Source organism: Megascapheus bottae, chromosome 18 (assembly GCF_031878675.1).
Source record: "Megascapheus bottae isolate mThoBot1 chromosome 18, mThoBot2.hap1, whole genome shotgun sequence".
Taxonomy (NCBI): domain Eukaryota; kingdom Metazoa; phylum Chordata; class Mammalia; order Rodentia; family Geomyidae; genus Megascapheus; species Megascapheus bottae.
In genome coordinates, this window is record NC_143526.1 from 10,073,061 (window position 1) to 10,098,883 (window position 25,823).

At 39.7% G+C, this 25,823-nt stretch overlaps 1 protein-coding gene across 2 annotated transcripts in view; it reads right to left on the reverse strand.

Moving 5' to 3' along the window:
- The window catches only part of Trank1 (tetratricopeptide repeat and ankyrin repeat containing 1), a 107,498-nt gene that overhangs the window by 8,159 nt on the left and 73,516 nt on the right, over window positions 1-25,823 (reverse strand). For both annotated transcript variants that reach the window (XM_090351879.1, XM_090351878.1), the window contains 7 exons: window positions 24,834-25,010; window positions 21,305-24,202; window positions 17,775-17,974; window positions 17,351-17,488; window positions 11,432-11,575; window positions 7,020-7,176; window positions 3,036-3,124 (listed from right to left, as the gene is read on the reverse strand). In XM_090351879.1, coding sequence (XP_090208005.1) covers window positions 3,036-3,124; window positions 7,020-7,176; window positions 11,432-11,575; window positions 17,351-17,488; window positions 17,775-17,974; window positions 21,305-24,202; window positions 24,834-25,010 — 3,803 coding nt within the window. The remainder of the gene's footprint in view (window positions 1-3,035; window positions 3,125-7,019; window positions 7,177-11,431; window positions 11,576-17,350; window positions 17,489-17,774; window positions 17,975-21,304; window positions 24,203-24,833; window positions 25,011-25,823) is intronic.

The following is a 25,823-nucleotide window of genomic DNA, read 5'->3' on the forward strand; positions in this document are numbered from 1 at the left end:
CCACATTCTGCTCAACATTGGGTCGTAATGAGGGCATGGGAGGAACTTACTGGCACTTGTTGATAAGTGAGCAAGATGGTCTCTCTCTCCCTGAGGTTCTGCTCTAGATCCCTCAGTCCTTTAGGTTTCCTTTCATCTCTATGACCTGCATCATACTCCTTCCCAGCATAGGGCCTTTGTACACACTGTTCCTTCTAACTGAAATGTTCTTCTATCTTTTCTCTGTCTAATTAACTTCATTCATTCTACAGATCTCAGATCAAGACTCATTTTCTCAAAGAAGGCTTCCTTGGCCTTCCTATTCAGAGCAGGAGGCTCTGGGAGCAGCTTTTCTCTTGTGCGTGATGCCTGAAACTGCTCCGACTGTGCCCTCACTCCCATGTGCCTGCTTTGCTCATCATCATCTTCCTGGAATCTAATATTGTTTGGCCCATAGCTCAACAAGTATTTGTTGAATGAATGATCTTGTATGGTGGTCTTGAAACATTCATTAACATGCAGCCAAAAACTCAATAAACCACCTGAATCCTGAAGTCCTTTAGCAGGGTCAAAATAAAGTCAGGCGAAGAGGACTTTTATAACATTCTCATCTGTGCCGGCTCCCCTAAAAAGATTTTAGATTCAAACATTCAAAAGTGTTTTTAAAGGGGTAAATAATTGGAAATCCATGAATAACACATATGAGCAACACCAGTGGTGTTCTGAAAGGAATAAAAGTAGGACTTGATACAGTTTTCCAATTCCATACTGATACCTGCTGCTCATCTCTCTCCCTTCCCTCCCTACAGCCCACCCACCACCCCATCAATGAAACCTTCAAATATTCAGTATTTCTTTCCAATTATTACTGAATAAATTACAATACTGAATAAAGTCTAGAACTCAATCAACTTCCGCAACTAAATATTATATATTTTTTTAACTATCCTCTCTATATACCAAGCCTACCACAATACAAATTCTATCTTATCACTTGTATAATATTAACAACAGTGGTCACAGTCCTTTATTCTTCCTTGTCTCTACCCACATCCCTTTACACTGACAAGTCGTGATTTCTCCTGTCAGGAGGGCTCCTTGTCTCCCCTCTTTTCCATGTGGATTTTGACTGGCTTGCCAAGGCCAGGCCTCAAAAGGATAAATGTATTTCTGCTTGCTTTGAACACTGGTATCACAAGAACAAAACCAGAGTAGCCTGTTGGAGGATGGAGGACAATAATCCAGGAACCTGTGATCCCATCACAGGAACCAAGAATCAACTAATTCCCAGAAGCAGATACACCCGGTTGGATGGGAATTGAATGCAGACAAAGGTGTTCACTAGCTAAGTCAGAACTACTAAGTTGAATTCACATTGGCAACCAGTAAGATCAGGAGCAGTATAAATCACTGAGTTTGAAGACTGTTGTACAGCGACAATAAACTGACAAACCTTGGAGGTGAATTGTTTGCTCTAGATATAAACCTTTTCCCTCCCACAGCTGGGAACTCCTCTTAGAACTGAGGCTGAGAAACTTTGGGAATTTTTTCTCATAGGTACATAAACCAGAGAGTTAACCTGAGACGTTTGGTCAGTTCTGACCTGCAGGCATCACTCACAACTGTCTAGTCCTTTCACCGAAGCCTACCTCCATGAAACTTCAAGGAAAAGAAGGATCCCTACAGCATCAGAACAAGTCTTGCAGAGGAATAAATGTCTCAATAAACACCTGTTAAAAGTAGAAGAGAAACCACGGGCACTGGTCCTGTGCCCTTTTAAGTAGCTTAACCCCAACACGTGCACTGAGGCCAGAAGTGAAGGACGCTGTCTGTCAACACTGTATTCTGTCAGGGGCATTAGAACAAAAGGCCGTATCCCAAACAATGTGCATTTTTTGTGGGGCTCTGCCTGTGGTAGCAAACACTTGGTTACTATAGCATTCTCCTCTCTTTCCAGAAGGAAGAACCTGTAATCCATGAAGGGTTGAAACTGCCAGACAGGATTGCACTACCTGGGAAGTAGCAAGTGACCTAACACTGACCAATTAAGAGCATAATGCTTCTCATATTCTTAGCCATTATTCAACAATGATGAGGAACATCTCAGACAAACTGCAGATGACACAGAAAGAGATGGAAAAAGATTGGGCTCCTGTCACAGTCAACCCTGCAGTCACAGTTCTTGTTACTAGCTTTTTAAAAAGTTAGCACTGACAGATTGCAGGTGAAAGCATCCCTATTGCCTTGTAGGAGACATGTGCTATTGGTGCCCACCTGAAACCCTGTGATGTGTAGGAACTTTCACTGTGAGGAAGGATGAGCCCCCAACAGAGCATTTTCTAGAAGACAACTGTTTAGGTTCACCAAGACAACCTGAGGTTGGAAGTCAGTCACTGAAATATAGTGGTAAAGTTTTAGCCATGCTCACTCCTTAAATTAGCAACAAAATTCATGTCTGATTCATTTCAAAAGGCAAACAAAACACTCACATGTTACTATTTTTCAATGCAGTATGATGATAACAGAAGTGGTTTGTGTATGTGCGCACACACGCATCTATTCTGGTGCTTGAACTCAGGGCCTTGACACTGCCCCCGAGCATTCTTCTGTTCTACACAAGGCTAGTGTTCTACAGTTTGAGCCACAGCTCACTACTGGCTTTTTTTGAGAATTAAAAGATTCTCACAAACTTTCCTGTCCTGGCTAACCTCCGAACTGGGATCCTCAAATCTCAACCTCCTGAGGAGGTAGGATTGCAGGAATAACACACCAACACAACAAAAGCTTTTAAGCACAGAAGAAAAAATAAACAGGAAGATTCCTTGGTGGAGCAAGGCCAAAATGAGGGTTGTCATATCTCTATTAACAAGGGAAGGAACAGGAAATGAGCTTTCCTCATCTCCAGAGTACCTTGATGGTTCAGAAGAAGTGGCACACACACCTTTATCCTCACCCTATCCTGCTGACATGCAATAGTGGGAGATTTGCCTTTGAGACTTGACAAGGAGAAGAGTTACAGAGACCCCTCACCCCTGGCTCCTGGTCCAGCTCCTTACCTTCCAGCACTGGTGCTTAGCATAATACTCTCCTTGTGCAATCCACTCCTCAGGAGTTGATGTCTTAACAAACATGCTATCATCAAAGTCTAAAATTAAAAAAATAAAAAGCAGGTTTGCTTTTCAGGGCAATCATTCATTTCCTCATGTTGTATGGGCTGACTTGTGTTCCCTTCAGCACCCCAAAATTATTTTTTTGCCAGTCCTGGGGGAGGGCTTGAACTCAGGGCCTAAACACTGTCCTTGGACTTTCTCAAGATAGATCTCTACCATTTGAGCCACAGCACCACTTCCAGCCTTTTCTATATGTGTGGTACCGAGAAATCAAACCTGGGTCTTCATGCATGCTAGGCAAGCACCCTACCACTAGGTCAAACTCCCAGGCCCCAAAATTTCATGTACTGAGACCTAATCTCTATTATCTTAAAATGTGACTGTACTTTTTATATTTCTTTTTTATTATTATTAAGCTATTGTATAAAGTTTCTGTACAACATGTCCATTTATGAGTGCAATGCTCTGACACATGCCTATTGGTGGAAATAGACTACTGAAACCACCCGCAATCTATCCTACCTGTTTCACTCTAGCCTGCTCTTGATTCTTTGACCCTCAGAGTGCCACCAAAAATGAGCAACAATACACAGCTTCATGAATCACAATTGAAAGACAGTGAATGTGAGGGCAATACTGATAGCCAAATCAGAGATACCTAGCCCAATGGCAGCAACCAGTGGAGCAAGGCGGGCATAGTCAGAAGGTGTAAAAACATACATTGAACTTCATAATTGATACCTCCCTTCTCTCCCCCTGCTAATTCCCTGAGACATGGTACAATGATGATGCTACACATCTCCATCTGATTTCATGATACTATTATGATACTATTACTGCCTTACTGAAATTTCATTCACACAGCAAAACTCTTCATTACTTCTGAAGAAGGCAATGAATTCTGTATTCACCACACTGAAGAAATACAATTTCTATACTCATAGCACTCAACCCCAACTCCACCATTCCCTTGCATAGTGGAACTACATGCAGCTATACTTGTGATTAAGACTGTACTTGCTCTTCTTGCATTCTGAAGGCTACCAAAATATATAAATTGAATGTTTTTCATTTTTGAATATCTGAATGATCACATTTGGGGATTATATGAAGTATATGCTCCAGGGAAGATTGCTAGGGCTAACTTGCCCTTGTTCCTTTTCCTGAGGAAGCAAATACCCATGGAGAGAAAGTAGAGACTAAACAAGGCTATGTAGCTACTCAGGTAAAAAAGATTTGGGGAGAAGACAATTTTTCCAGGTCTTAGGAGAGAATAGCTAATCCCAGCCCAAAACTAGTCATCCAAATAGCCTTAGTGAAACAGCTGAGAAATAGAAAACTTGCAAACCCCTACAGTGACCAACTCCTACTCCTTTGCCTACCCTTAGAGAAACTCAATAACTGATCCTCAAGAAATATGGTAGCAAGGATGATAGACTCACACATCATCCCAGCTACTCAAGAGGCAGAGACTGCAAAGATCAGAGTCAGTCCCGGCAAAAAGTTTGTGAAACCCCCATCTCAAGGTGTCTGTCATTCTAGCTATGTGGAAAACCTCTTATCACAGTCCTAGCTAGCCCACGACCCTATGCCAAAGTGGAATTCTTGCCTAGAAAGAATTAAAACTCTGAATTAAAAATCCCAATACTAAGAAGAAAAAAAGGGAGAAGGAGGAGGAATGGGAAGGGGTTGGGAGGAAAGGAGAAGGAAAGAAAAATAATTGTCTCCTTCATGAAGCATTGTTTATTTCTCCTATCTGGAGAATATCATTTCATTTTTAATTAGTTTTCACAAATTATATAAAAATAATAAAAGACAATAATATAAGTAAGCCCTGAAAACAACACAAAAGACATAAAAAGAAGTCAAAATGTCCATGGCTACTCAAGAGCTCCATGCTAACCAGTCCGTGCACCAGAAGTAAACATTATAAACAGTTTCCACCAAAAATAAGTGATGTATTAGATGGATGTATTTTGCAGGACTGGCAAAAAAATCCCAGTACTAATTATTGAAGAGGTTATCTTTTCCCCACCTTATATATTTCGGCTTCCCTGTCAACTATCAGGGTCTTCTAGTCTGTTTAATTGACTTTCAGGCCTGTTTTTGTACCTGTACCAAGGCTGTTTTTGTTATTATAGCTTGAGGTCTGGGACTGTGGTATCACTAGCATTGCTTTTTTCTTTTTTTGCCTAAAATTGCTTTGGCTACTCAATGACTTTTGTAGTTCCATATGAATTTTAGGGTTGTTTTCTCTAACTTGGTAAAGAATATCAGGGGGATTTGGGTGAAGATTACATTAATTTTTTTGGCAGTATGGCCATTTCCACATATTAATTACACCTATCTCCCATTGAGCATTTTGCTGGTGGTTGGAGATAGGAATATTGGAGGTTTTTATGTCCAGGCTGGCTCCAAACCATGATCCTTAGATCACAGCCTTCTGATAACTAGGATTATAGGTCTGGCTATATTATAGTTTTGGTTGAATAATATATAGCTATCTTAAAACTAAATCATTCTACTTGTACTGCTTTCTATTTTTCTTCTAATTACATCTTGAATATCTTTCCAAATCAGCAAACAGAAATCCTTATTCTTTTAAATGGTATTATAGTAAAAGAAACATGTTTGTCCTCTGCCTATTGAACATTTAGGCTGATTTTCTTAGGATTATAAACAGGGCTGTGCAATCTTTATTTTGAAAGACACTCCCAAAAGCTCAGAACAGTTTGTATTTTTCCATAGGTCCTATTTTTTTCTAACCTTTGCCCATAATACTCACTTTAAAAAAATAGTACAAGGTTTGAACTCATTGCTAGGCTAATGACATAAAGCTGAGCCATACCTCTTTTATTTCTCACTGGCTACTTTTAGGATAGGGTCTCACTTTCTACTTAGGGGCATACCTAAGCCTTACTCCGCCTTCTTTCAGTCTTCCCATACTTCTGAGATCAGTCATAAGCCATCACATCCAACTTCTTGCTTTTCTTAGTATAGATTCTCTCAGGCTTTTTTCTTGCCAGAGCTGACCTGCAATTGCTATCTTTCCATATTTAGCCTTCTACATAACTTGAGTTACCAGGCCCATGCCACTTACAAATTTTTCTGCCCAAGCTGGCCTCAAATCACGATCATCTCTTTCTTATCCTCCAAGTAGCTAAGATTACATTTTTTTCCAGCTGTGGGGCTTGAACTCTGGGCCAGGGTGTTGTCCCTGAGCTCTCCAGCTCAGGGCTACCTACCCCTTGAGCCACAGTGCCACTTCCAGTTTTTTAGTAGTTAATTAGAGATAAGAGTCCCATGGACTTTAGTGGTGGGGCTGGCTTTGAATCACAATCCTCAGATCTCAGCCTCCTGAGTAGGTAGGATTACAGGCGTGAGCCAGCACACCCAGCTAAGATTATACTTTTAAAGGACAACTCTCTGAAAGGGTTCACCCTCCCAATTCTACTTCAACAGTTTTTCTCACACACTTTAACGTAAGAATAGAAATGTGCTTTCTCAGAAGATTGTGAGTGGAAAATAAAAGTACATCTTCATCTGGGAGTGAAACTCAGAGGTATAGCACTTGCCTAGCAAATATGAAGCTCTAAATACCATCACTACCACTGCAAAACACAAAATAACAAAAATCACATTCTTTAACCCCGACTGTAAGAACAATTGAACGAGATATATTTCTTCCTACAATAAAAATATTTCAGGTCGTGGGACCTGGAATTTGGCCCCGTGGTAGAGGGCTTGCCTAGCATGCACAAAGACCCAGATTCTATTCCTGGGTATCACACACAGAGGGGAAAAAAAGCCAGAAGTGGTGCTGTGGCTCAAGTGGTAGAGCTCTAGTTTTGAGAAAGCCCCAGGGCAGTGCTCAGACCCTGAGTTAAAGCCCCAGGACTGGAAAAAAAAAAAGAATACTTCAGGTCTTACCTTTATTTTCATCTGTCTTCACAACTTGAACAAAATCTCTTCTAATGAAATATTTGAAAGCAGGAGTTCGTTTCTCTAGGTTTTCATCAAAGATCCAGAGGTTGACTCGAGCCCGTGTGATGGCAGTGTACAGCTTCTTCAGCTCTCCATTGAGTAGCTAAACTCAAGATGGAGGACAAACATGAGATCCTTTTGTCTGCAGCACACCATGATACACTTCAAAGGTCTTATTCTTATTTTTGAAAAATATAAAATGCAAAGTTTAAAGAAGTCCAGCACAGCTGTGATCAGAAAGCCAGGATTGCAAACACTTCAGAACTGGTTTAAGCGAAGCTCTAAAATGAGCCTATGAGAAATCCCATCCCTTTCCACTCAAAAATAGAAGACAGTACACTACCAAGAGGGCACATCACCAGTATCAGAGGACTCTTGAATCTGTTGTCATTTTTAAGCCTTAATTCTGAAATAGAGATTCACCAGAAGTTACAAAGATGGAAAATGATATACAACATATATATGCATCATATATATGCATTTTATATATTATATACTATATACAGAGGTACATATATAGTATGTCCTTCACTCTCAACTTATTCTAGTGGTTATATCCTACACAACTGCTGTAACATTTATCAAAATTCAATCATTCATAGTATCTATCATTGGAATCAAACTACTCAAAACCTACTCTGTAGCTATATCAAGAATCCCACACACACACCACTTCTGTCTTTCTTTCAATAGTCCTGGAGTTTGAGTTTGGGATCTTGCATTGGCCAGGCAGATATTCTACAATTTGAGTCATTCCCTCTATACCAAGATTTCTGATTAGTAAGAAAAGTGGTGAAATAGAAGTTTCCACCCTGTGACTCCACAAATGAGAAGTTTGGGCAAAAAAAAGATAGACTTTATTCTAAATGAAGGAAGCCAGACACAAGTGGCTCATGGCTATAATCCTAGCTGCTCAGGGGACTGAGATCTAAGAATCACAGTTAGAACTGAGCCTGGGTGGGAAAGTCCATGACACTCATCTCTGCTAACCACCAAAAAGGCAAAAGTGGAGCTGTGGTAGAGTGACAGCCTGCAGCGGAAAACAAAAACAAAAACCAGCTCAGGGACAGTGCCCAGTCTTTAAGCCCCAAACCTGGCATAAAAAAAGAAAACAAAAAGAAAGTCTTTGCCAGACATATGCCACTAGAAAAATGCTTTTAGCATTTTCAAATAAAAATAATATTCAAGGGGCCAGGAGTTTGGCCTAGTGGTAGAGTGCTTGCCTAGCATGCACGAAGAACCGGGTTCGATTCCTCAGTACCCCACATACATATAAAAAAGCCAGAAGTGGTGCTGAGGCTCAAATGGTAGAGCTCTAGCCTTGAGAAAGTCCAAGGACAGTGCTCAAACCCTGAGCTCAAGCCCAGGACTGGCAAATAATAATAATAATAATATTCAAAAAGAAGAAAGAGAAGGAAAGCATTGGGAATCTCAAAGAGGCAACAGGACAGATGAAAAACTACATAGAAACAAAAAAGTCAGTTGGAGTAAACTAGGACAGAGCCAACTCTGGAAAGAGAAGCCAAAGCCACAAAAACAAGGTAAATAAAGTGGCCCCTCATGACAGACTATTAGTCCTAGATGTAAAACAAGTCACCTGTCCTTGTATGCCATAAATCCAATGTGGGGTTTAGTACAACAGTGACTCCTCCTTTGTGACAGGCCAGAATTAGGGAAGATATCTATTTTGTTGCTTCCCATATCTTAGAGAACTATAGCCAGGCACTGTCTTGAGAGAAGACCTATTATTTGAGACTACGCTATTCTAGGGACCAAAAAACAAGACACATTTGCAGGCCAGAGAGCCTGTAATCAACTTCCCGTCTCGGACAAAGTGTTTGGGTCCAACACACAGCCAACACATACCCCAACAGTCATGGGATAAATAAAGGTTGCACTCAGACCTACTGAGAAGGCTGGGTAGAGAGGAGCTTGGGATGTGGAGGGAAATGGGATCAGATGCTTCTACTCCTTTTGACAAGGAGCAAATCTCCTAGCCCATAAGTTACTAGAGACTGATATTTTCAAGCCCAACATTGTGACAAAGTACTGCTCAGTCTTAAGATCTGTCTTCCTGCTGAGTGGCTGTTGCCAGATAAGACCAATAACTTTGACTGCAGTCCAAAAGTTAATGCTATTTCTTTAGCTTCTTCCCTCTAATGGAGTATTCTGAGTAGAATGCAAAAGTTCCTGGCAGACATATGTCTATGCACACACATGCAATCTCAAGAGCTCTCTATGATCCTACACTCATTTTAGAAGTGAAGCCTCTACGAACGTTAAAAATGATTCTTAAGAAGTCCACATAATGAAAGGAAAGATTTCCCAATTTATTTTAATAATTGAAAAACAAATTACAAAATGGTATGTGGAATGTCATATTTTTAGTTCTTAAAAAATTATGAGGATATGTTACAAAAACTAAAACAATGCCAGTGTTTTGGATGCACTTTATGTAATTGTTATTTTTCCTTGTTATGCAAAATTATACAATAAAGATTTATTAATGTTAAAAACAAGAAGTGAAGCCTCTAAAGTGAATGTGGCCCTCACACTGATGATTAGTGCTATTAGCCTCAGATTGCATATGGTTCCATCCTGACACATTAGTAGTTAATATGGCAATTTCTCTCCTGGTTTCTAAGTGGTAGTAGAGTCTGAGACTTCGGGAAAAGACTGCTTACTAAAAAGCCAAATGAATAAAATTGAAAAGGTATTTATCTCCTCAAACACTAAACCCAAAGGTACTGAAATAACTTAACTATCAAAAGAACCATTCAGAAGTCTACTTCTAAAAGCCATATAGGACTCTAGTCATTCACGTACTGAGGCCAAAATGAGGATATGCATAGGACTTGTGGATAAAGTCTCAATAGCTATGTACAGATGATCATATAAAGTAGTATTTTACAAAATTAACTTGAAGAAAAGGAAGCAAGACACATATTTAGTTGCCACTGTTGCTGTTTTTTTGTTTTCTTTTCCTTTTGTCTTGGTTGTTTGCTTGTATCTGGGAGGGTAAGGTAGGGCACATAAAAGGTAGAACAAAGATGAACAAATGCAGCAGTGATACTCAGTAGACACTATGTGGAAAATGAACTGAATATCTTGTGGGTGAGGACAGGAAGGAAACACCAGAAGAGAAAGACAGTGGGGAGAGAGACATGGCTCAAAAGACCGTGCCCATTATTCATTACCTGATTCGTATAACTGTAATCCCTCTATAAATAACAATTTAAAAACAAAACAAAACAAAAATAACCAAGTTGAGTGCTGATTATGCATATTTATAATCCTAGGTAGGAAACTGAGATCTAAAGAACAGCAGTTCAAACCCAGCCTTGGCAGAAAAATCCATGGGATGGCCAGGAGTTTGGCCTAGTGGTAGAGTGCTTGCCTAGCATGCACAAAGACTGGGGTTCGATTCCTGGGAACCACATACATAGAAAAAAGCCAGAAATGGTGCTGTGGCTCAAGTGGTAGAGCTCTAGCCTTGAGAAAGCCCAAGGACAGTGCCCAGGCCCTGAGTTCAAAGCCCAGGACTGGAAAAAAAAATCCATGGGACTCCTCCAATATAACTAGAAAAAAAAAGCAGTGTAGGAGGTGTGGCTCAAGTGATAATTCAATAACTGAGCAAGCCAACCAATCAACTGCAAAGCACTAAAGTCAAACCTCAGTACTGACATTTAAAAAAAAGGACCTCAGAGATGACTCAAACAAACAAGTACTGGGAAGAGGTAGTAGTTAAGAAGGGGAAAAGAGAGGCTAAGGAGGAAGGGACATGATATAAATGCATTGTATTCAGGTGTGACAAGGTTGTAATGAAATCCATTTAAAAATTTTAACAAAAGTTGGGTGCTGGTGGCTCACAGTTCAAAGCGAGCCCAGGCAGAGAAGTCCATGTGGCTCTTATCTCCAATTAACCACCAGAAAACCAGAAGTGGAGTTGTGGCTCAAAGTGGTAGAGTGTTAGCCTTGAGCTGAAGAACTCAGGGACAGTGCCGAGGCCCGGTGTTCAAGCCCCATGACTGACCAAAAAAAAAATATTAACAGAAAGTTTGAGTGAAATTTATGGGGGAGAGAATTTTAAAACTGATTTTTCAATACAGTGAGTGTCAGAGATGAAGTTACTGACTCCTTCTAATTTCAGACTACTGTATCAAACTCAGCTTTCTGCTAAGAAAAAGGAAGTTTCCTGCCACTGACATAGATGCCCTCCCTTCCCTTCTCTTCCATATTATTGATGTAAAAAACAATGAAGCAAGTTCAAGTTCTATTTTTTATCTTATCTTCCCTTTCAAGGCTTATGTACTGACAGTGTGTCAAGTAAGTATTTAGAAACATGCCAAAAAACTTACCTTGTATATTTCTGGATTCACCATAAGGGACCTAGCCTGAGAGGAGCTGGGTTTATCCAAGGGCTCTTCAGACAATGGCCAGTTTCCCTGTCTGGAGTCAGATGGTGGTGTGAATGAGGAAATGATCTTCCATTCCTTGTAAGCCTGAACAACAATAATAAATTTAAAAAAACAGCATATGCTTTCAACAGTTTTTACCAAGCTTCAGGAGAATTGAGCCCCATGGGTTGTGGGGGGAAGGGGAGCAAGCTTTCAGCCCCAGTTTGAGAGGAATGGACAATCTTGTGCCTTCAGAATGGATGAGAGATGGTTAAGGTTGCAGAGGCAGAGAAAACTACTGTAAAAATCCACCAGGTACTTGGCCAAGACAGTAGAGAAGCCAGGCACAGGAGCACAATATGAGAAAACAAAATGAAACACTCAAGGGTCCAAGATGTTATTCTAATTGAAAGAATTTCAACAAGCAGTGTGGACAGAACAATCTTCAGATCTTTTCACAATGCAGTAAAGAAATGTGACTTAGGGCCAACAATTAGGACACATGTGATAAAATTACTTATCTAAAGTATTAAACCAAGGATGGAAGAATATTCAGCTGTTATGGAATACACTGTGCAAAGATGACTCTGAATAGGCAAGATAATTTCTTAACTCTGTTTCTCTACTTATTAATTATATGACACATTATTCATTCTCCTGCTTGTAAAATGTCAAAAGACTTACTCAAGTTTGTCAGGAAAATAAAGAGATAATCAATGTCAAGCATTGTCCTAAATGCTTGACATTTTATTTATGGTTTTCCTTTACCCAAACCCCCAAATTCAAAGACTAAGAGTTGACAATTGTTTTTTAAGGCCCAGATAATAAATACTTTTGCATTTTCATATTGCATGGACTTAAAACTATTCAGTTTTATCACTGTTCTAAGGCAATCACTGCAAACATGTAAATGAATAAGTATACAGTGCTTTAATAAAATTATTTGTGGATTAACTTAACTTACATGTAATTTCCATGCGAGTACATTCCTAACCATTCAAAACTACAAACTCCATCCTTAGAACCCAGAATATACAAAACAGGCAGTAGATGATCCATAACTTGGCTATAGTAAACGTTGCTGTAATAAACATGATTGTGCTGGTGGCTTTAGTTTGGCCTAGTTTGTGATCCATTGGATAAATGCTCTATGTTTAGTCTGTTAAGGAACTTCCACACTGCTTTCCAGAGTGGTTGAACATTCTTACCAACAATGAAATAGGGTTGCCCTTTGGTCACATTCCCACCAGCATTTGTTATTGTTAGTTTTTCTGATAATGGCCATTCTAACTGGAGTGGTTTTGTTTTGTCTTGTTTTTTACCAGTCCTAGGGCTTGAACTAAGGGCCTGAGCACTGTTCTTGGGCTTTCTCAAGGCAAAAGCTCTACCACTTGAGCCACAGCATGACTTCCGGCTTTTTTATGTATGTGGTACCAAGGAATCGAACCCCAGTCTTCGTGCATGCTAGGCAAACTCTACCACTAAGCCAAACTCCTGGCCCCATCAACATGGTTTTGATTTGAATTTCTTTTAGGACCAGAGATGTTGAATACTTCTTTGTATATCTATTGGCCATTCTTTTTTTCTTCCTCTGAGAAGTCTCTCTTTAGGTCTTCTGCCCATTTGCTGATACCCATCAGGTACTATGTAGAAAATGAACTGGATATCTCATGGGTGGAAACAGGAGGGAAAGATTGGGAGAGACTACTGAAGGGGGAAAATGGTTCAAAGAGAACTGTACAATCCTATGACCAAAAAAGCAGGAAGCCAGAAGTGGCTCTGTGGTTCAAGTGGTAGAGTGCTGGCCTTGAACAAAAATAAGCTCAGGGGCAGTGCCCAGGCTCAGAATTCAAGCCCTAACCCTAGCATGAGAGAGACAGAGACACAGAGAGATAGGCAAGGCAAGACAAGTCAAGGCAAGGCAGACAGACAGACAAGGGAGGGTGGGTGGGAGGGAAGGAACAAGGGAGGGAGGGAGGAAAGAGGGAGGGAGGGAGGGAGGGAGGGAGGGAGGGAGGGAAAGTGTGCAAGTAGTAGAACACTTGCTTTGACAGAGACAGCACTCAGGCCTTGAGTTTAAGCCCTGGACTGGCACAAAAACAAAAATAGTGCTATTTGCTATTTATATAATGTTTCAAGGATGTCCAAAAGATGAAGTGGATACAAATTATTGTCTAGTTGAGGTTACCACATAAAAATATTACCTAGATTAGCTTACCACGTAAATCATATGGTTAAACTAATATAAGTACCTTAAACACTTTTTCATTTTAATTAGCATATATTAACTGTATAAAGGGGTATCATTATATTTAGATTTATGCACATAACACATTTCTTATCCCCTTCCCCTAATATTCCCTAACTTTTAAGTTTTTAGTGGATTTCATTATGCTATTTTCATACACATGTACAATTTACTTCAACCATATTCTTCCCCATCACCCTTTCCTCCCTCTACCCCTCTTCCACTGATTACAGTTATATCATTATTCCTTTTTAGGTCTAGGTTTCACATATAAGTAAAAACATAAAAAATTTGTCTTTCTGAGCTTGTCTTGCTCAACATAATGATTTACAGTTCCATCCATTTTCTTGCAAACAATATAATTTCACTTATTTATTTATTTATTGTTCCACTATGTGTGTATGCTATCTTTTCTTTACACATCAATTGACAGGCATCCACACTGCTTTCATTCATTAGCTATTGTCAATATTATAAATATGGGTGGTCGTGTATAAAAATTGTATGCTTACTTGATGCATTCCAGTAAGGGCTATAGAAGGATCATGTGGTAATCCTGTTTTTAGCTTTTTATAGGAATCTCCATACTGCTTTCCATAGTAACTACACTTAATTTATTCATTACAACTAATGGTGGGCTCCCTCAAATCCAATCTCCATATCCTTGTCAGAGTGGGTTATTATTTGTTTGTTTGACGATGATTGTCATCCTGGGGGGTGAGATGGAATCTCAGCACCATTGTGGTTTGCATTTTCTTATGGCTAAGGATGTCACATATTTCTACTTATTTGATGTTTGTACTTCTTGAGAAATGTCTATTCAATTTATTGCTGTTTATTAATTGGGTGACTTGAACTTTCAGTGTTTAAATTTTTGAGTCCTTCATAATATATTCTGGATATTAATCTTTGGTCTAATAAATAGCTGCCAAAGACTTGCTGCCATTGTGTATGTAGTCTTTTGATTCTGGTAAGTGTTTCCATTTCTTGTGCAGAATCTTTGTAAGAAGAAGCATCTACTGGTCAATTCTTGTTCTTATTTCCTGAGCAACTGAAGTCCTATTGAAAAAAACCTTACCTATGTTTACATTTTTAACTTTTTCCCCTATTTTCTTCTAATACTTTCAAAATTTCAGCGTTTCAGAGAGTAAATATGTTTTTTGTAATAATGATATAATCCTGTAACACTGTAGTAATAAGAGAAAAAACATAAAAGTCTTCCAGATTCTTTCCTTTGTGTGCAAGAAAAAGCTTGGAATCTACTAGCAAGCCCATCTTTAAAAAAAAAAAAATCAGCTCTCAAAGTTGTTTTCATTCCACTCACTTCACTTTTGTGAAATGAGAAAGATAGAAGGGTAAATGGTAATTCCAATCCAAAGGCATAATGCCTATGAGCCTCTGATCATATAAAATAGTATTTATGGAAATGAACTCCAGGAAATGGGAAATCGTAATTCTCCTTCCAAATATCCAAGGTAGTTGGGAGTAATCAGGAGGCTGTCTCTCTCCAAAGATACCCTACAAGCAAAAGGATTGTTGTGACCACTTCTTATACCTTTACCATAATTGCCTGCCAACCACTGGTTGAACAGGCAAAACAGATCCCCTAGAAAGAAAAACCACACACTAGAACAATAAGGACATTCCCTCACCAGTGTCCACAGCACTTCTATGCTAGAATAAATGCTTCAAGACCCTGCCTACCTGGAACACAAACCAGGAGAATGAGTAAAGCTCTACAGTACCAATGTTAAGTAGCAAATTACCTTTACTCAACCATTTGGAGAGAATCCCCAAATTCCTGCGGATATGTGTTATGTATCTTCCCTCTGTTTTTACTTAAGCATTTCCTTTCATTTGCTGATAGACTCTTTTTGGTCTGGAGATTGTAAACAGTAAACTAAAACTGTGCATACTTTGAATTAGGGAATAAATAATTGTATCACCAGGGGGAAGAATCATGTCAAAAGCTTTTTTGATAGACATCTTATTACATGTCCAGGATGAAGTAGATATTACCAAAAGACTCAGTTTGGAGCTTGTAATTTTTTATGTAATTCATTAAGCTATCAATATGAGCACTGAGAAAACCTTGTACTGTTTCCACAACCAAAAGAAACAGAAAAAATATATTTTTCTTTCACAAACAGAGCCACTCAACTAACCAATAATAAAGAGATCCTCAAATGTAGAAAGCCTTAAGCTTCTAACTGGTACATAGACACTAATGGAATTTAGTGAAGAACAGAAACAACAAAGTCTTTCCCACCATAACCAGTGGATATTAACAGGGGTGGGGGGAAGTTCTCAGAGACTAAAAATGGTTCCAGGACTGAATATGCATCTGGTTTTATTTACAAAATTCAGTAATATATATATATATACAGGAATGATAATGATATACTCATTGTGAAAAAATCTGGAAGCCAATTCACATATGAAGCTTTAAAAGAATGGGAATAAAATGGATGGATATTTAGCACTGAAAGCATCTGAGTTTGTCACATGCTCTGATAGCTGTATTATGACTCTGAACAATTTACTTAATCTCAGTATCTTCTTTATTCTATAGAATTAGGGTGACAAAATACATATAACCTTAGAGGACTGTTGGGCTAAAACAATACATTCACAAAAATACTTTATAAATTGTAAAGTGTCCCGCAGAACTAGCTATGGATATTATTAAGGAAAAATGTGGCATTAAAAATGGTCAAGAAAAAAAGCAATGATTTCATTTGAATGGTAGGCTCTGCGGCAGATTTTAAATACCAAAGCCAACAGTGCTTCTTAGATAAGAAGCAACCTTTTCCAACATGTACCATGTGTAATGGGAATAATATATGGCATGGACTAAAACACAGACAGCTAAATTCCCAATAGCTAAGACTCCCCAACACAGCTAGCAGCCAATCTGAATCCATGGTAAAAGACGGCGATGTTAAAAATAATAATAATAATAATAATAATAATAATAATAATAATAATAAAAGGCGGTGGGGGGGGATATCTAAACTCAGGATAATGGCCTGAGTTGGTGGCTCTAAAAAAAATGAAATAAGTAGAAGTAGGAAAACCATCACAAGGATTCAGGAGCCATGTCAAACCAATGACTAACACAGAGGTAACTGGAAGTCAATCCAGGGACACTCTAGCTGCCATAGTCTGCAAGCAGCAATAGTAAAGCCATGCCAAAAGAGAACTCTCAGGCAGGGTGGCTGGTCTTATCCCCCACATTAGCCCACTCAGCAGGAAGGAACCAAGACTCACTCTCTTCCAGTTGTCTTTTTCTGAACTGACCATATGTCCTTCTGTCCTCACAGACTGGATATTACTAAGCTTGATTTCATTTGCAATGCTCTCATTACAACTTGCTCAAACTTCTGAATCCCCAAGAGCCAAGGAAAACAGTAGTGAATAAAAACTGGGCATGAATACAAGAGAGCCAGAGGAAATCACAGGGAGAACTCACTCATGGCATACTATAAATCCACATCTAAATATACAACCTACACAATAAGCACAAAACACAAAAAATATGTCTTACCTTGGCTCAAAATTCTTTTCCCCAGAGTGCAACTTCAGCTCATACATAGACTTAGACTGTGTGAAAATAATTCAGTGTGACATACCTCAGAATCAGTAAAAAAGTTGTAAAGAAGGACATCATCAAATTCCAATCCTTTTGCTTCATAAACAGTTAGCACAAGTGCCAATCCCAGCTCTTCTGGAATTTTCTCCTTTGCCATTTCATTGGCAACAAGTATTACCTTAAGTAAAACAAAATGGCATCAGATTCTTCAAAAAAAAACTAGTAAAGCTCCAGTAGGATACATGCAATGTCTTTAAAGAGAAATAGCCAACATAGACTTGACCAGCTAGTACTATAAAGATATTAATTCTTTTAGCTATTCACATATATCTGGAACTTACTCATTCTGGTTAGAGGCTACTGAATTCTGCCTTGCAGAATAATTTACCCTCTCAAATCTTTTTCTAATTGCAAACTCCCCCCTCTTTTTTGTTTAAAGAAATGTACAATTCTAAGAAGCTCACCTGGTGGGCACCAAATTCAATAGGCTGGGTTTTCCTTTTGTTCCCTCGTAGCAAAATTGCCAAGTCGCTGACACTACAAGACTCCAGGACAGTCGGTTTGGGACCATCAAAGAGGCCAGAATCCCTTGGAAGGCGATCAAAAGATTCTGGGAAATAGAACTGCAGTAAATCTACCACTCCAGATGCCAAATTGAGTATTCCTGAAATAAAATAGAAAATACATATCAGATACTGCCAACGTGGCTGAGAGATTTTTGTGCTTTTTGTTATTTTGTTCTTCAGAAATTGTTTTGCTCTGCTTTCTTTCTGAGAAATAATACTGGCCTAGAAGTATATGAGTTGTAAGCTAATTTCTGGTACACATTTCTTATCACTGTGACCCAGTAATTGGGGCACACTGGTTGAAGCCATAAACATATTGCTGTGCTGTGCTTGTATGACCTCATTCTCAACTTACATTCATATTTTGTAGAAAGCTACCTCCTAAAGTAGTCAAGGCAGAAGTGTAATCTGAATAAGTAGATTTGTTAAATATGCCCATAGAAGACACTGGTATAGACTACAGTAAAAAAAAATTGTTTTTAAAAACAACATGATTGATTGGCCCTTAGAGCACTTGAAGCAATGTTACCATGGTATCAGCAGTTAACTGGGGATAACAACCAAATCCTCTATTGCCTTTTCCCTCAAATTTACACTACCTGAGAAAACTACACGAAGAATTGTCAGAGCAGGAAAAAAATTTCCAAACAGCTTTTCCTTACAATCTCATTTCTTATCTGAGTTCCATAATGACTTCAACTAAATACTACCATACAACAGTCATCCTCATGAAAATCTTAACCCTCACAACAACCCAATGAGACATATGAGCCAATCATACTTTGATAAATAGTGTTTCCAAAGTTAATTTTTAAAATCCCAAATGATAAAACTGAAATCTGAATAGAAATATAGATCTTCCTGCATCTCTCACTTTTCCTGGAGGTCTTGCACCCTTTGCCTAACACCAGATCAATTACAATAGTTGAGGTAGAACACCATGAAATGGCCTATGTGTCCCCAATGCTATTATCGAATGGTAAAAGGAAATTTTTCTATCCAATACTACGACTATTAAAGAATATAATCTAAACAGGGAGCCAGTGGCTCACCCCTATAATTCTATTCAAGATGTTGAAATCTGGAGGACCAAGACATAAAGCCAGCTAAAACAGAAAAGTCTGCAAGACTCCATCTCCAATTCACCAACAAAAAGCCAGGCTGGAGGTACATCCCAAGTTATAGAAAAAAAATGAGTATAAGCAGAAATTGATTGTTGAACCTGAGCAAGTCATTAAAAGTTATCAAGAAATGGTCTTGCATTAATTAGGGAATCAACAAAGGTTATGAAGTGTTCACTATCGTGAACAATTGGAATCTATCTGAATATCACTCAAGAAAGTAGGTAGTTTTTCTTTCATATTTAAGAAAGTAGGTAGTTAAATCAAGAAAAAGGAATGAAGTGTAAATATATGCTATTAACATGATAAATCTTGAAACATTATCTTAAGTAAAAGAAATGAGTGGCCACATATATTATTTCATTCATATGAAATTTCTATAACTAGGCCAATCCATAGAAATAGAAAAGTGATTCTTTGCCTTGAGATGCAAGGAAAAACATGATGGGTGCTTATGGTGCTTCTTTCTGGGGTGATGAAAATGTTCTGTAATTAGGTAGAAGCAATGGATAAATTCTTGCGACTATTTTAAAACCTGCCAATTGAACATTTCGAATGGGTGAGTTTTATGCTATATGAATATCAATCTAAAAATAACATGAAAAGCTGCGCTCCAGTGGCTCATGCCTAGCTACTCAGGAGGCTGATATTTAAGGATCATAGTTCAAAGCTAGCCCATGCAGTAAAGTCAATATCTCCAATAAACTACTCAGAAAAGGTTGGAAGTGGCACTGTGGCTCAAAGTGGTAGGACGCTAGCTATGAGCAGAAGAGCTCTGGAACAGCTCCCAGGCCCTGAGTTCAAGCCTCACAATTGACCACTAAGCAGTATTTATTACATATCAATAAATATTGTGTAATAGCCACATACAATACATGTTTTTAAAAGATCAGAAGGAAATAAATGTGAGAAGCTACAGTGAATAAAATCAGCAAATGATGTGGTTGTTATTCATAGATAATCTTATAAAATAATAAGAAAGCAACCCATTAGAAAATCAGGCAGAGAGTATAGACCAAGCAACTCACAAAGAATACAGAAGGTCCAGTAAAACATTACAACATCATACCTCGAGGCAATAAAAACTAAAATTGCAGACAGAAGTCATTTAACACTCACTATGAGAAAAACAAGAATGAGCAAATCTGGGACTATACCACATATCCAAAAAGATTTGCTTAAGAAGATACAGTCCAAAATCATATCTCACACTAAATATTTGATAGCAGCCTAATATCCACAACTGAAAAATGGATAGAGAACAGTCATAAAATGTAACAGTACAGTCATAAAATGTAAAGCTAACAAGAGTAGGGATGTATGGACTAAACTGTAGAAGTTTAAATAACAATCTGACCAAAAGAATACAGTTGTACTGACATAGTGGTACATTCCTATAATTCTAACATTCCAGTGACAGATTGAGAATCTGAATTTAGCCTAGTATTTTTTTGAGAAACTCTCTCCCCAAAAAATAAGTAGTATGAGTGTAGCTTAAAAGTAGGGCACTTACATGACACCCCAAAGCCTCAGCACTGCCCCCACCACCTCCCATAAAACCCCATAGCTGCAGAAAGGTATGTGTGGCATGACTTTATGAAATAAAATCTTTTCATGTGTACAGTAGAACTCTTGATTGTTTATGAGTAGTTGTAGGATGTAGGATGAGAATTTGTGAACCTCTATAAAACCATCAAGGAAATATTCTGGTATCGGTGTCATATTAAAGCAAACCCTCTTTCAGTTTCCTCCTGTACAATTGGTACAATATCTACCTTGTAGTATTGCGAGAACTAAGTGTAGTTACTACCATTTGTGAACTGATTAGTATCATGCCTGGCACAGAAAAAAGTCATAACTGAGATAAAAATTAAAAACACCTATGTGCTATCTCCCCTATCAATTTTTTTCGCTTCTCTTTGGGAGAACAATTGCTTTAAGAATGAATGACCTATGTAACTGGCATATTATTTCACATAGATTAAACAAGTGCTTCCAAAGTACTGTAATAGATGTTTGAAAGCAATGTAAATGTTCCTCTACAAATGTTTTCATGTCATGTAAAACCTTCTTTAAGATATAGCTATTTAAAGATTCATTTCTACCATATCATAAATTATCAGATTACAAATGACTGATCACAGAAATTTTGAGATCTCTTATTTACAAACATATTTACTAACAAACTCCAAAACATGTCTCATTCTTAAGGTGTAAAAATGTAACAATAGCTAGCCTGCAGCTTCAAAAGCAACCCAAGGTCAAACAAGCACCTCACCAACAGAAAAGCCAAACGCCTACACTTACCAGAATGGGACCTATAATTCTGGTACAGCTGGTAGATCCTCTTGGGTTTCCGAACAGCACATTGCTTGTCTACCGTGTTTCTGCTGGCATAGTGGAACAGAGAGCGAAGATCACTAAAACGGAAGGCCACACCTTTCATTATGCTCTGGGCTGTGTCTCCAGTAAGGAACATGGCATTTGGGTCATTAATGCATTTCATCAGCAGTGCCAACTCAGCTTGGGTGAAGTCTTGAACCTCGTCACCATAGAGCTCATGGATGGACCAAGGGAGTAACTTGAACTTCGACAGCCTCTGGGACAAATTGTACAGAACATCCTCTTCATCAAAATACCCTTTCTGGGATCTGATCTGCTGATAAAGACAGAAGAGGCTATAGATCTCACTCCGATCTTCCTTGAAATTAGGGGATCGTTTCCTCCCTAATTTTTTATATGCCTCTTCAGTGAGTCTTCCATCAGGGCAACTAAGGGCCTCAAAAGAACCCTTCAGAAAAGATTTTATTTCTTTCCAAATCAATGCGGGATTGTAGGGAGATTTTCCTTTGACCATTTTGGGCCATATCTCATTGGTGAACACTTCAAATGTCACATATATCCGAGGATCACTCTCAACTGAACGTGCTTCTGCAGCTTTATCCTCCTCGTTATTGTCCCCATCTGCCTCAGCCTCCTCTTCCTCTTCTTGCCAAATGGGAATGTTCAACTCTTCCTGTGTGGACCATCCTAAGATACTTCTCTTCAAACTTCCATCTTCATTTCTCAGAAAAAATGGTTTGGGTAGAGAGGCATCAAGCAAAAGAAGGAGCTGTTTGGAAGTAACAAACAGAGGAAAATTCTCATCCTTCAGGTCCTGAAGTTTGTGGACATTGGAATCCAGTGGTTTGTAGTGACTAGTAGCCTTGGTAGACTTAGAAAGTTCAATAAAACTTCTTTGTACCTCCTGGCACAGGACATGGTTCTTGGTTACAAATATCTGGTGTAGATGCTCCAACTGTTGGGGATGTTCTGGCACACAGCCTTCTTCCAGTTGGCCATCCTCTGCAGGTTCCACTCCAGCTCCTGCTGCACAGAATTCACTCTCTTGCTCCTCATCCATACTGTCTACTGTTTCCACTTTGAAAAAGCATTCCTCTTCCTCATTTTCTTCTTTTTCTTCATTACCTGGATCCTCTTTTCCAAGTTCCTCTTCTAACATTCTCTTTGGCAAGACCTGTTTGGCCAGCAATGGGCTTCCTGCCTGATCAGCTTTTTCCCAGTAAGTGTGAAATTTCTTCCATAACCTGTACAAGCAGCAGGTGGTCTTCCCAGTGCCGCTCCTCCCAATGAGAATGATGGGCTCCATTGGCCTGGGGTTGAGGTTGATCACTTGATACTCAAGTTCGCCCACTCGAAAAGGGTATTCCATGGTGGCCGTCATATCATTGAGGATGTTGAAGGCCATGTTGGTGCTAAAGTTGTGGAACTTCATGATGTTATACTCTGTCTCCACAGCACTAGCTGGTGGAAAATACTCAGGATCCACACACTGTCTCTTCTTCTCTGCCTCTGTGTCCTCCACATAGCAGCGGGGTATTCGCTTTTGGATTTTCATGTTTGCTGACACTTGGACTTTGTTGATACCCTTTAGCTTCTTCCGCAGGACACAGGACAAACCTCTGTTGTAAGCACTACAGATTGCCATGATGGAATCTGAAAGCTTGCAATGATCTAAGACAATGTCCCAAATCCGAATGATTTCTGTGTAGACCCTCCCAGACTTCTCCATGGAGCATGTTTTCCGATCTGTAGCAACAACCTTCTCTGGGTTCTCACTACATCTAGGAGAAAAGTCAATGGCAAGCTCCCACAGCATCCTGGCTCCTCTGTCCAGCTTCGCCTCAAAGAGTTGGATGTCTCCTTTAGAGTGCTTCAGTCGTTTCTGCAAGCTCTGAGTCCACTCGCCATTTCCCAGCTGCTGGATGGTAAAGATGACCTTCTTTTTTAAGACCTTGGTCATCATCTTACTGGACAGCTTCTTTAACATTTCTGAAGTACATTCGATTTCCCAGGTCATATTATCAAAGTCCTGAAGGCAATCCTCCATATCTTGCATGCTCTGGTTGTCCTGATCATCACTGTCCTCCCTCCCTCTGTTACCATTAGGAACAAGCTGTGAGGCCCCAGAGCCTACCTGAACAGGCCCTTCCCCAGCCTCTTGGACAGCAGAATTGTTCCTACTACAGTCAGAGCTTCCCATATTTGGGGTTTGCCGGAGTTTAGCTTTCTTTCCTTTCATACCAGTTCCTACCTCGAGAGGCTCAGAGTGCTGAGGGCTGTCCTCTGTGAGAGACATGTCCAATTCAACCTGCTGAATCAAAACTGTGATGTCTCGCACAAGGCGATCTCTCAGGGAGAGGGGCCTGGTGGCTTCAGGCTCCTGCTTGCCCACCTGGGTATCAGGGAGAAAATCCCAGTCATTAGAAACTGTGGCTCCTGCAGAAAAGGTGCTAGCAGTGATGCCACATGGTAGTGACTTGAAGGAACCCTGGGATTTGAGCTGAGACATATGACAAGGGCCAGAAGATTTCAAGAGCTTCCCAAGGTGGGCAGCAGAATCTTGCCGGCTCCTCCTCTTGCTTTCTGTCAGTGCTTTGTTCCAGGCCAAAAGCAGGGCATCATTCTTCTTAATCCGGTACCGAGCATCTTTGCCTTCTTTATTCTTCAGGTTGAAGTTGATGTCAAACTTCACCAGCAGGTCTACCAACTTCTTTGTACGCTTCAGCATGCCTTTCTGGAAGAGGAGGTGCATCAGTGTGTTTCCATTGCTATCCTGGACATTCGGGTTCAGATAGTAAAATTCAGTGGGGTTAGACCAAAATAAGTCCAACAGGTGACTAAGGAAGTTAAAGCCGATGTCAGCTGGAAGATAAATAAAAATATTGTGAGTGTGCAGCCATTCTTCTCAGGAGATGCATCAGAACCTGTGTTTGAGAGAGGTCAACTCACAGCACTGACATCCTCCAAGGATCTGATGCCCATTAAATAACCCAATGCTCTAAACCAAGGTGACTTGACCCATGGGAACTCTGACCATGTGTGGAAGCAGTCTAATTGTCACAATCAGGAAAGTACACTGGCAGCCAATAGATTCAGGCCAACGATGCTTCTGAACAGACTGGCTTGCACAAGTAAGCTCCTTACAAAATATGGCCATCCCATATGTCAGAGTACCTCCTAAAATAATCCTATGATATTCTAGCAAAATTCTTTTTGACAGGGTTCTTGAAAATGGTATAAATGGTGTCAACTAGAGACAAGTAATTTAGAATTTAAAATTCTCATTGAATCTACTTCTTATCATTCGCCATATTGATCACTTTTTCCTATCATGTTATGAGAGTGTGGCTAGAAGAGATAGGCAGATATGAACAAGAAATGGTCCTTTTTCAGATCATTTTTTCCCAAATGGCAAAAACAAAAAACAAAACGCAAGTTTTAATATCCAGCTTCTGCCTCAAGAAAAAGAGACTGCATATAGTATAGAGCTTACCATTGATATCTAGAAAGATGTGGAGTGCAGCATGTAAAGGAGTATCACCTTCTGTGAGAGAAATACCACGGGGGTCTGCACCCTTGGTCAAAAGAAGAAAAGCCAACTCAAAGTCCTTGTGTCTCAGGCACATGAGAAGTGGCCTCCCCTGGTTCTCCTGGAGGCCCTCTGGCAGGGCTAGAAAGGCAGAAGAGATGGCACCATGAGATCTGTCCCTGGAAGGAAGAGCCTGGCTCACTGAGGTAAGAAGGCTTCTCCTGCCATTAAGTTACTGACTATTACTACCATTACTCCTGCTACCACCATTTTTGGGAAGCATCCTTCCCAGTGCTCTCGGGATACATGGGCCAAGTCACTCTCATCTGTCCTGACCTCTCTTCGTAACCCACTACAGGGCTCTAGTTCCTAGAGGCCTGCCTCACTGGAGAAAGGGCAAAGCATCCAAAAAAAGAACTGTAATGGTTCCTAATACTATCCTGAGCATAGTAAGTAATCAGTACTTTAGCATACTTACTACTCTGCTTCTACTAAGCTTTCACCCTCCAAAATATCTTCCTTGATACCTCTCAATCCCTATATCACCTTCCTTTGAACTCAATCTGCTACACATCCTTCTGCACTATAGACCCCCTATCCTCCACTTGAAGGCAGCACAACCCAGTAGTTCTGGCAACTCTCCTATGTTCCTACAGCAACTGTATGTCTTTGGGGACCTGGCATCAGATCCTTAGAGATGCCTGTTAAGTGCTGGGTGAGTCAAAAAACAAAATGCATATTCTATAGCAATAGTTTTTTTTGTTGTTTGTTTTTTGCCAGTCCCTGGAGATTGGACTCAGGGCCACAGTATTGTCCATGGGTTTTCTCAAGGCTAGTGCAGCACCACTTCCGGCTTTTCTATGGTATGTGGTACCGAGGATTCAAGCCCTGGTCTTTGTGCATGCTAGGCAAGCACTCCACCACTAGGCCAAACTTCCAGCCCCCAGGGCAATA